General features: G+C 43.4%; 1 protein-coding gene across 5 annotated transcripts; it reads left to right on the top strand.

Moving 5' to 3' along the window:
* The first annotated feature begins 104 nt into the window (after positions 1-104).
* Positions 105-14,731, top strand: LOC108063026 (serine-rich adhesin for platelets). 5 transcript variants are annotated; one of them, XM_017149951.3, is made up of 8 exons: positions 105-560; positions 879-3,708; positions 9,367-9,536; positions 9,650-9,723; positions 12,190-12,719; positions 12,978-13,147; positions 13,203-13,282; positions 13,659-14,731. In XM_017149951.3, the coding sequence occupies exons 2-8, from the start codon at positions 2,431-2,433 to the stop codon at positions 13,832-13,834; spliced, it is 2,478 nt and encodes an 825-aa protein (XP_017005440.2). In that variant the 5' UTR covers positions 105-560; positions 879-2,430; the 3' UTR covers positions 13,835-14,731. The 5 variants fall into 5 exon arrangements, 3 of the variants coding, with proteins under 3 accessions (XP_017005440.2, XP_070070913.1, XP_017005439.3); XM_070214812.1 differs by having other exon boundaries at positions 643-3,708; XR_011418491.1 differs by lacking the exon at positions 13,659-14,731 and having other exon boundaries at positions 107-3,708; positions 12,190-12,634.
* The last annotated feature ends 3 nt before the right edge of the window (positions 14,732-14,734 follow it).

Here is a 14,734-nt window from a genome sequence, read left to right as displayed (position 1 = left end):
CTTTTTCAAACTTTTGATGTGAATACGATCTGACAACCCTGGACAGTTGGCGCCCCTATTCTCCTCGTTCTTGTTGTTGTTTCCCCAATCCAATGCCCAGTTGATTTCGACTTTTCGGCGCTTCACTTCGCTTTCGGGGGCTTGTTCGCTTTTGGAGCTCCACTGGCGCTGAGTGGATGATTTTATGCTGTATGCGCAGCGCACTTGATGGCAATTGTTGTCATTGTTTTAGTCGTGTGTGGAATCGGATGTTCGGTGTCTCCCTCGCACAGCGGTAAAATGTGTGCGAGTGTGTTCCGTTCCGTTCGCGTCGTTCATTGATTTCCTAATTAAGTTTATAATTAAAATTAATTGAAAAATTACTCATGTATGTACGTATGTGCATGTACGGACATGTAAATTGGATGACCGCGTGTGAAAGCCTATTAAATAAGTTATGTTATGTGCTTACAAGTTCCCCTCGCATAAACATACAAACATATGAACCTACGTACATATGAATAATAAATTGCTTTGAATTCGAAAACGAAATTGTGCCAAAAACATCAGCAGCTAAAGAGGTAATTAGAATAACAATAACGCAGATGCAGCTTTTTAAATTGATGACTTCCTTGCGGTCGCCGTTGTGCTTATAATTAACAGAGTCTGCTGCGGCAATTACATTATTTATTCTAACAAAACGACTATAAAAATTCCTTGAATAAAAAAATTCCATCGCAAGTTCAGAAATCTCCTGGCTGCCAGTGTTGCCAACCGCCCGCACAGCCGTGGCCTTGGCGAGATCGCTACCTGTTCACGTATTTTACGACCCGAAAGAGTCGTAAATGTGAAAGAACTGTAAAAACTGCAATAAAACTTAACATTTATGCGCGTTCCAGGTGGTCCTGCCAAACGCCCAACGATGTGGCAACCCTAGGCAAATGAACTGTTTTACCTGCCCAAAACGCACAACAACAATAACTAAAAAGAACAACTGCAGGAACGAAAGAGAGAGCGGGCAGCTCAACGGATAATTTAGTGGAATTTTCAAAAATAGCAAAGACAGCAACAACGGCGGCGGCCATAATCCCCCAGCGAGAGCACAATAATCAAAGATTAAATCAGGTTTATATAGAAAGGGTTAGCATGGCGCAGGAAGAAATACACGTTTCCTAGCGCAGCAACAACAACTACAAACACCTACAACTGATTACACTCACACACGACGTGGAAAACGCGAGAGCGCGAGAGAAATATTGTTTATGCGGGGAGTCTTATGAATTCAGGAAAAGCTGTTCATGCGATATGGGATTTAATGAATTAATAAAAAATACAAGTAATCTTATTAAGTCGACCAACAACATAAATAATTATAAAAACGAAATTTTTAAAGTTTACATATAATTTAATAAAATAAAGCTACGAAATTAAAGAGATCTTAGTTCGTGAAACAACAAATTATCATGAACTGAAAGCCTTTTAAGGACTTGCCATAAACACAGTAACAGAGCGAGAGAGAGGCAGACAAAAGAGCGGCGACGCCGGCAGAGGCAGTGGAGAGCATAAATCGCTGTCGCAGCGCTCGCTTGCATGTTTTTCGCTCATTTTGCTTTCGTGTGCGTTGCGGCAATGTCGTGTTTTCTCGCGGCGGTGAAAACACTCTGCAACAACTGTAACAACAACAGCAACAACGATAAGATTTTCCGTTTTTCCGTATGGAAGCAGAAGCACTAGCGGCATTTGTTTTGAAAGTAAAGCAAAGGCTGGCGAGAAAAACGAAAATATAAAACAGAGGAAGACGGAAAAAGCAACGCCGCTGCCGACCGCGCCTCGCTCTATGTGTGTGTTGTGTCTGTGTGCTTATGTTTGTGCGTCTGTGAGCCTACCGCCTGTCTGTGTGTAAGTGGGCGCGAACGTAAAGCCGAAAAGGAAGTGAAAATAGTGCAAAAAGGCCAAGTAATAATAATAATAATAAAATAGGCAAAAAGACAGGCCCCAAAAGAGACCAGACCAGTTTCAAAAAGCGCCTATTTCCAGGCTCATTGCTGCCTATGTATTAGTACGTGTGTGAGCGGCAGCAGCAGCAGCAGCAACAACAACAACTAGAAGCGACCACATACGGTGGAAAAGGCCTTTTTTCAAGGAGCGAAAGGCAGTGCGCGAGCGAGCAATAAGAATAATAAATTACACTTTGCTATAATAAGAAAAATTTATACATACACACACACGCGGGAGAGGCCCACACAAACACACATGTGTTTTCCCTCGCTGTGTCGGAGTGGAAAATTGTAATAAAATATGAACCGCAGAAGCAGCGGCCAAACGAGAAAAACGAGAGAAAATTTCGAAATATCGCATGTGCCATTTTAAGCTTTAAATAAATTATAACGTACAGTATTACCCAAAAAATAAAAAAAAAACAAAATAAACGAAAAATAAAAATCCAACAAAATGTCCTGCATATCGAGCAACTTCAGCTCCTTCTTCCTCAACTCGCTCAACGATCCTTCAGAGTTTTCCAAGTACTTGAGCAATGGCGAGCTCAAATGCACTAATTTCGAGGAATTTCAAGTGTTTGGCTGCGGCGCAGGCGCGCCGACGCAACAGCAGCAGCAGCAGCAGCTACAGCAACAACAACATTATCAGCAGTATTCCCACACACATTTACCCAATGGCAGTCCGGCGGCAACGGCAGGAGCGGATTTTCCCAATTACGAGCCAACGCAGACGTCGCACCGGGAAAATTCCTCCTCCGCTAACTCAGGTAGCTCTGTTAATCCCGCACACTACGCTTCCGCCGCTGCCTCGGCCTCTGCCGGCGTCGAAGCCAGCGTAGCCGCGGCGCCGACGTCGAGTGGTGGCGCAGCAGCAGGATCCACCCCCCTCACCGCCACCCCGCCGAGCAATCGCTGGCCCACGGCGGTGGCCACGCCCAATGGCCATCAAGCCACCGCCTCGGCGGCAGGATCAGTGCCCCAGCACTTCGATGGATCCTTTGAGTTTATCAAATATCTGCGTCACTCCACGGACTTTACACCCAGTTCGGCGAGCAGCGCCAGCGAAAGCATCGCCTGTCCGGAAAAGTCAGTTGTCAGTGGAAAGCCGGGAATCCCGGCAGGCACCACACCACCCCCGCCTGCCCAATCGCCCGTGGCCAGTGGTCTAATCGATCTGGATACCAGCACCTCGCAGAAATCACGCTCAGCTTCCCGCAAAGTGGCCGCTTTGTTGTCTTCCGTTTCGCGGGCTTCCAACAGTCTGGTGGACACCAGCTCCTCCGCCCTGGATGTCTTCGATCACGACTCGAAGCAGACGATCTTCGATCTGCAACACATGGCCTCCAACGGGTCTTCCAATTCGAATGAATCCTCGCTGGAGATGCTAGCATTTCCCAATTCGCACCTCAATGCCTCCAATTCGAACACCTCATCCGAAGGAGCGGCCTGCGGAAGTGCGGGCGAGTTTGGGGGGCTGCTAACCGGCGCCAGCTGTTCCTCCTCGACGGCCTCGTCATCCTCGCATGCCCCCAAACTCCTCGGAAGCTTTGTGATCAAGGAGAACTTCGAGGTCCATCCGTCGCACAAAGTGGAGGAGGGCATCTTCCAGCATATGAACAAGCTGCCCTCGAAGAAGAAGGACACGCTGAAGCAACTGGGCGTCCGGTTCACCGGACAAATGACGCTGACGGACAAATCGATTGTGGTGGAGAACTTCATCAAGTTCTGCGAGGTGAGTTACGAGTTACGCTTCCCGAATTAAAAAGGGGTTGGGTTTCAGAGGTTTTCGGGGTGTTAGCGAGTCAAATTTCTCTTGCCCGAGAGAGCTCGGTGCCCATTTCCATATGCAATTTAAATATTTGCACATATGTACGCATTACGTATTTATTTATAATGATGGTCGGGAACAGGGCTTGTTGGGGTCTAATTAGGGGTGGCCACCACCGCTTTCCACCAAATGTTCATCAGATGTTTTCAGATCTAAGGGAGCAATTTCGGAGGAAGTAATTATATGAATTTCTATGGTTTTATTTTGTTAAATAACGATCGAAAACTTTAATGTCGCGTAAGAAATATTAATAAATGGCTTCAAGCTGGGGGTCAATAGATAGTTATTTGATAACAGCAACTGCTGATAAGTCACTCAATTAAAGGCCTGAATTAAAGGTCAATTTATCATAGGTCTTATCTAACTGATACTATTTCACATAACTTTGATGATGTAGCGCACAAAACACTTCAAATAGGGTAATAATTTATTTATGTTAATTTGTTAGTACCTAAACATTTCTTTAGATTATTATAAAATATGTATTACTATCCCAAAATTAAAATGTAAAACTTTTTTCTGTGCAAGCGCCACCTATATAAATATATAGTACATACAATTTGGGATATTCATAATATAAACATGCACCCTATCTATATCCTATATCACACACACACTGGCGAATTTCCACCCACGTTCATGCCCATACACGCATTCAGGATTCCGTTTGCCCCCCACTCACACAAATGTCATTATAAATTGTAATAACAGGAGCAGTGATGCCGACGCCGCAGTCAACGTCGACTGCAGCCAACCACAAATTCAGCATACAACTGTAATCATGTGTGCTCAATGTATGTATGTCTGTGAGTTCTAAACACCTATACATGCGGGGGGGGTTAAATCCCCATCGCCCCTCGCCCTTCTACCCCCCTTCTGTACAAACACACATACGCAGACACGTTTGGCGCCCTTTTCAACACTATGGCAGTCAACCCCAAACACTCACCACGCTCATTACGCTCCGCTTTATCACACACAAACATACAGAGTCACATCTAGATTTGTTGGCCACCCATCGCACCACCCAACCACCTCCCCCACCCCCCCTCTCTTAAAAACTCGCACACACAGAAACATTCACCAAACTATGTACAAAATGGCATTGATGGCATAATACAACAAAAGCAACAACAACTACTAGAGGGGGGAAATTACGAAGAAGGCGAAGCAGAGAGGAAGCTAAAACCCCACCGCTATTACAACATTTTAGTTCTAAGACGCTCTCTTTTACCTACTTGGCTCCCTAACTCAAAATTGTTGCGCTCTCTCATTTCTGCAGTAGCTGCTCTCTCCTGGCTCCCACTTTCTCTCTGCCCTCTCTGCTTCCCCAATTCAAAACTTACTTGAAGGCTGAACTACCAAAGTGTGTGTAGTTGGGGGTGTGTGTGTGTGAGTTTGGGGGTGTGGGTGTGGGCAACCCCCAAAAGCTTGCTATTGAGTAATTGTATGTGGTCCCCCACCTTCTCCACCTCCTCCTCCTCCCCTTCTTTCTCCTGCTCGTCCTTCGTCTTCTTCTTCTCCCTTAGATTCTTTGGCTTCCACTCCTTACTTTCTCATACATACAATCATCAAGTTACTTGCAGGGGGAGGGGGAAGTGGAGGGTGGGAAATGGGGAGACGTCGGACTGTCCGCTAGCTGCTTGGGCATGTCCTTTTCCTTTTCCGACTCTCTCGATTTCGGTGTGTGTATGTGTGTGTCTGTATTTTATCAACACATTTTATACATGTCTCTATCGGAGGGACCATTAGTACAGTATTACTTGCCTAAGATTAAAGTTGGACAAAGTTAATCACTTTTTGTGATTTAAATTAGGCTTAAGACTTTGCTCAATATAATAACGGATTGTAAACGATCGGTAATTATATGAACTAAACAAATTTGGATTTCAATTTTAAAATTAGTGAGTATTTTCAAGACTAACAAAAAATAAAAACTAAAAAAAAAAAAAAAATAAAATAAAATAAAAATTTCGAAAAAAGAAATATAAAGATAGATAAAATTTTATGACTGAAAAAAAAGCTTATGAAAAGAGTTGAATGATACTTTTGAAAGGTCACTGATACGGAAGTTCGACTGTAAGTGAGGCTGTGGATGTGTGAGTCGCCCAGCGGCAGCGTTGAAGGCTACTAAGTGCGCATGCAGTCAGCTCACCCACACAAGTGCACTAGGGTTTGCCCAACTTTGCGGCCGTATGTGTGTGTGCAAAGGACAGCTTAGTGGATGGGAGGATGAGAAACGGTGTGGGGTGGTGGGTGGCTGGGCGAAAAAGGGGGTGGGGCTTGGGCAGGTACAATGTCTCGGCTTCGCACAATTTACGCGCACACACACACTCACACTCATACGTGGAAAAGCAGGCGCACATATGGGGCATTGATTATAATTTTAAATTATACATATGTATGCGGGCACATACAGATATAACTGTACTTGCCGCATATAGTCATCATATACCGGATTTTAGATGTGTATATATGTATGTATATGGAGGCGCACATATGTTTGTAGGTTTGTATAATTCTAACGCACACATCAAATATTTAGCTTTTGTGCAACGTTTTGTCGCCTTTTGGGGACACACACACACACAACATTAAATTAGTGTGAGGTGTTTTTTTCCGGAATTTAGAGCGCATTTAGAACGGGTTTACCTTAATTAAAAAACCCCAAATTAGTTGCCTAATGAAAAGGTGGAAAGCGGGGAAATGGGCGAAAGGGGTGGTGAGAGCTGTAACCCTTAACCCTTTAAAAACCTGTTAAACGAGGAACACACGCACCAAAGAGTGAAAGTGTGAAAATTTCCCCCACTTTTACACACAAACGCACAGGCAACCCTCGCAAAAGGAATCAAAAAATCATGGCAGCAACAGTCAAACGTTCGGCTTTTGTTGCTGTTGTTTTTTCTCGGCACGCACAAGCAACACCCACAACAACATGGGAAACAACAACAGTAGAAAGGAAAACAATTCACACTTGTCTCAATACAAACAACAACAAACCGCATCACACCACAGACAACAACCGCAATCCCGCCACACACACACAAACACGGGCGCCCCCCAAACACTCGCAGACACCCGCACATCCACACTCACGTACACTACGTCACGCACAAACACAAACCATGTCTGCCAATAAGTTTGCAAAAAAAAAAAAGGAAAAAGAAACAAACAAAAAAACAGAAAACAAAAAGCGAACACTGGGAGACGCAATGAAAACAGAAACAGAAAACAGCAGCGAAAGCAAGAACAAAATACCGCAACACATTGCCACTGCTTTCATTCTTCTTTTCCTGGTTCTATTTGTTTTTTTCTTTTTTTTTTTTTTTACATATTTGTACCCGTTAGTGGTGGATTACTAGGGTATATTGTAATTAGGAAAGATATACACCGATAATATGTAGATCAGTCTGCTTAAAATCTGTAAGTTGTAATACTTCTACAAAAACGACATAGGGTATAGGAATTCCATTGCATACTAAGCTTGCCACGCCCCACGTTTTTTTATTACCAAACGGGTTGATTTACGTTCTTACTCTTCTTTTTTTAGTCAATTAAAATAAAATTCTAATTAGACGAATAGGCAGTATCCTTGAAGTTAACCCTAATAAGTAGGCAATACAATTTGTAATTGGTTGTTTTTTAAAAACAGAAATTTTTCAAATTGAGGTCTCCATATGTTGTAATAATTGGAATGATACCTTCAAGGACATATAAATTTAAAACTTCTTTTATAAAAGAGGTTGTATCCACTTATATTTAGAACCTCGTGATATTTAAGGAATGATAAAATACAGGTCTGGTTTCAAATAAAATATTTTTAAACTTTAACCAAATAGAGGGTATCAAATAGTTGGGAATATAGTGCAGTATTGTAGTTTTTTGTGCTTTCTGACTGCGATACAGTTGAGTGGCCATGGACGTGGGCAGAAGGGGGCGTAGGGACGTACCACTTGGCCCATCGGCTTGACAGCAGCAACAGTGCGGCACTAGCCCCCAAAAACCACGATGTGCGCCACACCCCCCTTTTGGATCCCAACGCCCCCGCATAGTTGCTTGTTAATGAGACACCTGGAGAAGTGGCCAGGTGTCGGCTGCCTGTCATCGCTGAAAAGGAGAGAAAAAAAAAGCAGAGAGATTGTGGAGTGGCTGTCAGCCTGAGTTTTCCTGTTCCTCATCTGAGCGGAGTTTAAAGTTCCCGGTTACTATTTTCCCCAAAAGCAAGATGGCACGTCACTCCTTTTTGCTCTATTGATTTTTAACATAATCAAAACCCAAAATGTATGCAGGCACTCACACACAGAGACAGACATACGGGAGCTGCTCAGTCAGCAATTCGCATGTGTGAGAGACCCTTTTTTGGGGGTGAGTGTGGGTGGTGGGGTGGTTGGCAACCCTGGGTGGGTTGGTGGAAACCCTGATTATGAGGATGTTGATAAGTTCCGACGACGAACGGAACTGAACTCTCTGCCAAAGCCGAAGACTCGCACTCACACAGTCGTCCATTAAGCCGCTGCCTGCGCCTACCATCCTAGCTGCTATCACACACAGACACTCTCAAACACAGACACTCACAAACACACATACACTCACACGAAGAGGCTTTCATGGTAACCCTTTGAAAAGGGGGGCTTTTGCAAATAACCCCAAACCCCCCGTTTTTTGGGGGAAAATGGCTTCATTGAAAATGTTGTTTGCTTTTCTATTTGGGTTTGCTTTGCTGCCTTTTCTGCTTCCTTTTTCGCTTCGCCCTATTCTATATTTTTACACTATAAAATATACATTGTAAGGGTGTGAGTGTGTGTGGGTTAGTGTCTGTATGTGTGGAGCTTTTGCTTTGGCATGTTATTCAGACCCATTTTCCTCCCATACCCCCCTTTTCTGCCCGCCCATCGTCCTTTTGCAAGTTTTTGGCTTTTGTGTAAAATTTTCGTTTTAAACTTTTGCGTTGTACACGAATTATAAGTTTTGATTAGTAGTGGGCAAAGTTTTCGCTCGCATGTGTATGGGTTTTTAAAGGGGGGTGGGGGTGGGTGGATTGGTAGTTTTTGGTTTCCACTGAACATATAGGTATTACTATACATTATGTAAAGCAAATACATATGTGCAGTCATAGAATTTGACGTCAATGAATACACATATACATTTACGTGGAAAAACAGCCTAAAAGTCGAGAAAATTATGCTAAAAAGTGGTAGAATGGGGGGTGGGTTCTTACATGAAAGGTGTAAGCTGGTTTAAAACTAATGGAAGGGTGGTTAGAGGGGAAGGGGGTGTTACCAACCCGTAAAACCGGTATGTCTGGAAAATTAACTATCAACAAGAGTTGGATTTCTAATTTAATTTTCTGTAAATTAAAAGGCATTTCTACTTGGTTGTCTGAAACTAGAATAAAAGGGATTTCAATGTTTAGATAACACCCCTATCATCATTAAACTATTATATAATAAACTGGAATATCAACTCGATGGGTTAGGAATTTTAAGAACATATTAGAACATTTATGGCTTCTACATCTGGCATATGTACTAATTTTACCCCTTTATGAACTATCCCCAACAGGAATACGATATCAAGGACCACAGGCCATGGCTGTCGCTGAATCAGTGCGGTCTGAATAAGCCCGAGCAGATCAAATTCGCTCGATATCTGGGCCAGGGACTGCCGACGTTCACGCTCTTCTGCATTTATAGCAATTTTAAGAATCTGTTCTGCACCAAACGCACGGAAATGTGAGTATCATCTTCTCATCCTCATCCTCTCCCCCGATAATTGAATATCCTTGCCGAACTTTGAGTAGCCTAAAAGCATGCTATTATAATTGATGAATGTCCTTTTTCTGTAGCTACACGAAGGACGGCTACAATCTGCCTTACATACTCGACAAAACCAAGCGCTTCCTGGCCAACACAACAGCTGGTAAGTGGAATCTATATCTAAATATAGATGTAGATGTACCCCCTAGACTTCCCCCCTCTCCGTCGCCATCCCCGAATCCCGTGTAGTGCAAATGCAGCAGCAGGCATCATCAACCAAAAATGTATTCAGGCAGAGGAAAATTAATAAAAAAGCGAGACATGAAAGCCGAGAGGCGAATGTGCTAAATTTTAAAAATACACTCGAAACTAGAAGTGCTTACATTCATTTTTATGATTTCTCTACTTTGCACTTCTCATTTCTATTTCTATTTCATGCACTTTCCGTTTTATTTTCAAGAAAATTACAAAAAAATCAGAGAACTACCTACAATTTGGCCTGCCTATTTTTGCAAAATTTCGTAAAATAATCAATTTTGTCTGCGTGCGCTTAAAGCGAACCAAAAAAAAAAAAAACAAGGAAAACAATTTTAATTTTTGACTTCAATTTGTTTGTGTTTCCTCTTTCTTCTTCTTTTTCCAACGCATACGCTTTCAATCACTAGGCGACAATACCAACAACAACAACAACATCACCAACAACACCAGTAACAAGACCAACAACAACACCAGTACAACAAGCACATCCACACCGGTCAAACAGACACCACAACAACAACAACAGCAATCCGAGCAAGATCTGCTGGCACCCAACTCACCTGCAACACCGAAACTCGCAGCAGCAGCAGCGGCGGCAGCGGCACAAGCAACAGCAACGGCGGCAACAGCAACACCAGTGGGAGCAGTCACGCCCACACAGACACTGCCACGCACAAGGCCTGCCACGCCCACAATGCCGGCAGGAGCAGCAGCCGGAACGCCCACAACCCCACAACAGCAGCAGCAGCAGCAACAGCACCTGCAGCAGCAACATCAACAGCAGCAACATCAGCAACAGCATATGTTGCAACATCCGCACCCTCATCCGCATGCCCAGCTTTCGCATCCGCACACGCTACCCCACTCACATCCGCACCACTTGCAGCCCGGAACGCCAACGCGTAGTTCGCATCCCCAGCTGCAACATCCGCATCACTATCCGCCATCGCCGCATGCACATCCGCACCATCATCCGCATGCCCATCATGCCTTTGCCTACGGCCATGGTCATCCGCATCCGCAGCAGCAGCAGCATCATCCGCACTACTATCCGCATCCGCACGCGCATGTCCAGCATATGGCGGCCATGGGATATCCGCAGGCAGCTGGCGGAGCAGGAGGTGTCGGGGGTGCCGGAGGAGCTGGAGCAACAGGAGCAGGGGCCGCAGGAGGAGCTGGTGGCGGGGGATTACCGCCCACGGCCATGTGAGATTGGGGTCGGCGTGGCGCCAAGGACAGCGGTGGTGGCGCCACCTGTTGACACGCATAGGCTGTTGTGCAGAAAGGACATGGCAAAGGATTCAGGATTTCACCTACCATCATCATCCTCCCATCCTGTCCTAGTTTATATAGTTTTCCGTTGATGTGCATCGTCATACCGTATTTTTTAATGTGCTCCTCGTTTTTAGTTTATGTTTCGTTTATTTTAGACTAATTTTACACAAGCTTTTTGCCAAATTTTTATAAAACTATGCAAATTTTGTATTACGTTTGACGACGATAAAATGTAATTGTTGGACAACGATCGATCATTACCCCAAAACTATGCAATGTTATTCCTTGAAAAGAGATTATTACATTTACACATTACATTAAACACACACACACATCACACCTTTACACACTCACCAACACACAAACACACGAGTATAGAAAATCATGCTAATGCTATTTAATATGGTAATATATATAAATATATATTTTAGTAAGCCAAGAACAAATGATATGTATGTTAATGTAAAACCTAACTAAATCCTAACTAAACACAACATACGATATATATGGAAATTGTTTGCGAACCCAGAAAATATATATACACACCTAGCAAGAAGCGATTGAGAGAAAATCGATTTGATTGTTGTTTTTACTTGAGATTTATTGCCTGCGTCGCGCCTCTGCATTTGCGCTAAGTCAATTAATAAAGTGGAAAACTTTCCTTCTCTGCGGGTTTCCAATTAAAAAGCGATTGCAAATGTTGCAATGAATGGTTATAGATTTCTTTCACCTTGGGGCCATTTTTATCATCGATCATCCCGAGCCAAGAACAACATGCGATGAAAGCTGAAATTGGTATTTTATTCAAGTTTTAAAAAACAATCGGAAAATGTATTTTAAACTATTGAAAACCTACAACTTTTGTCTTACTTTCAGGGCAGTTGAAATGTTTACTTAATTATTATTTAGTAAAAGGAAATAATGGAATGTATATTAGTTATTTTCAAAGTTATTTTAAAATTTAACTATTTTTTTTAAATATATTTTTTCCAAAATTTGTTCTAAGCTCGAGGGCGGTTTTGAATAAAAATCGATTTTCACACATGCTTGGAATGCGGCTTCCTCAGTGTGTTGGCTTTACGATTCTCTCTTGTAGACCTCAAGAACATGGCGGCGGCCAACGATGGCTCCCTGGAGTTCGCCAGCGGCAGCGGCGGCAGCAGCAGCAGCAACAGCAACACGAGCAGCAGCAACGCGAACATCGGGAGCAACAGCAACAGCAGCAGCAGCGGCAGCAGCAATGCGGTGTCTGGATCAGGGATTAATCCGAATACGGTGGCCATGCCAACGGGCTATGTGACACCTTCGACGGCGCAGCAGCAGCAGCAGCACCAGATGGCCATGGATCCGCGCTATGGATGTGCGGCTCCTCCGGCTCTTCTGCCTCCGCCACCGATGCCTGCTCTGGGTCCTCCGCCGCGATCCCTGGAGCAGCTCATCATCTACGAGAACTTCGACGTGCACGAAACGCACAGGATTGAGGACGGGGTTTGCACTCACATTAGCCGCCTGCCGCCCAAGAAGCAGGAGCTATTGAAACAGTTCGGTATACAGAGTAGTAGCCAGCATTGTCTGAGCAATTATGAAAAGTACATACTCATCGAAAACTTCATCAAGTTTTGCAATGTGAGCAAAAGTGTATCGAAAGCAGTTATCAGGAGGCACCACTGTAGTCTAGCGGAGATTTGTTCTTTGGCCCACCCCCAATTGGCGTTCGAAACATTGGCTCTCCATCTATGTAGATCTCAAAATTGCATTCTCATCAATCGATTAAGAGGGCAATGAACAAAACTCTTGCCCGTCTGGGAAAGTAAAACGATCCTAACGTCTTTTACCATCTCCTTTCTTTTGTTTTCTTTCTGCTTGTAACTTTTAATTCGATAGGAATATCAGATATCCGATCATCGACCCTTTTTGGACTTCCACGAGAGCGCTTTATCCAAATGTGAGCAACTTAAATTTGTACGATATCTGGGCCAGGGGCTATCCAATCTGACGCTAAACAAAATCTATGTGGCCTTCAAGGAGCTGCTGGGAAATGGAAGGCCCGAAAAGTGAGCCCTTCATTAATATTGCCAAGTAATAATTAATTTAAAGATATTTTTTCAGAGCTGGAATGGAGGGCTATAATTTGGATAATCTTTTAAAGAAGAAACGAAAGAATCTGTATAATCGCATGCATGCCGCAGGTAAGTATTTAGATCAGGGGTGCTCAGTCCTATGGCACACGAGCACAATTGTTTTTGTAATAGCACTAAGCATACGGCAGTGCACTCGCAATGCTTGCCTATGCACGCCCCGAGTCCTCTTTGTGTCGCTGTCCGCAATAAATAAGAGCGAGCCAAGCCAACAACAAATTTCATTGAACTTTTTTTTTCTCCTCAACTCACAGTGCAAAGTGTTGTTGTCTTTTTCATGACTGTGCCTGAGTTGTTACTTGCGTGCGTGTGATTTTCTTTTAATTGTGTTGGCAAGGGCACTGCCGTAAGGCAATTTTGAGCACCCCTGATTTAGATCAATTAAAGTCCTTGTATAGGAACAAAATAACTTTTCCCTTCATTACAGCCCCCAGCATTGATTTAACTGCCTACGAATCGGCCCAGCATAATCCCCAAGCACACCTGGCCACGCCACGCCCCCATCACGCCTTCGCCGCCCTAAATGCGGCGACGCAACGCAGCGAAGTATGCAACGAATTGACACACACGGGTTTGCAGTACAGTTACGCCGGACCCCGGTAAAAGCTTATAGCCCTATCCAAAGGAAATGCAATCCTCATCGCCAGATGAGAACCGAACCCTTATACATATACATATACTTCTTCCTGGAACTGGACCAGTAACTGTTGTGTCTTCGAAACATAAAAAGAAAAACATTGAAAACTAAGTGCTAAATTAAAAGGGGGGACAAAATCAGGGGTCCCCGGATGGAAAATGAAAATACCAGAGACACTAGTAAAATTAGCCTAAATGTTAACAAAATTAAACTTAAATCGAATGAAATTCAATTAAGCCAACCAGAAATCAACACGCAACAGGCAGGAGAAAGATTAGTTTAAGCCAAAAAACCAGATATTTATACGCAAGGTAACCATATACAACATATACATATTACGAGTATATATACACATAAATATATTTCTGTAGTTGCCATAGCGCTTAGGGTGCAGCACACTTCCACATGGCCAAATCCTGGCCAGAACTATACAAACATATTAGCTTCGGTTTCCTTCCAGCCATATCCCATATCCCAGATAAAAGAAGCCCAAAGATTCCCATCCCCCATGAGCCGCAAATTAGTAGTAGCCTCTAGTTGATAAGCGAAAAAACACCAAAATTAATGAAAAACACTAAATCAAAGACCTCCCAATGAAAGTTCCCTAAATACGCATACTAAGTAACTAACTGTAGAGCCTAGTTGTTAAGACGAAAGACAAATTTTTAGCATAGAACTGGCGAGCGGCACAGACGATTAACAAACTAAATATTCCTATATACAATATACATATTATATACAACAAGCAGCATAAAATTCAAAGTGGATATACGCAAAAATCAAATGCAAAGAGGCAGAAATACAACCAAAACATAGCAATTGTAAATGATATATACCAAATATATTCTATACGAGCAAACACACTC

This window comes from Drosophila takahashii, chromosome 3L (assembly GCF_030179915.1).
Source record: "Drosophila takahashii strain IR98-3 E-12201 chromosome 3L, DtakHiC1v2, whole genome shotgun sequence".
NCBI classification, from domain to species: Eukaryota; Metazoa; Arthropoda; class Insecta; order Diptera; family Drosophilidae; genus Drosophila; species Drosophila takahashii.
The sequence above is the reverse complement of the archived record's forward strand: the minus strand, read 5'-3'. Positions and strand labels throughout refer to the sequence as shown.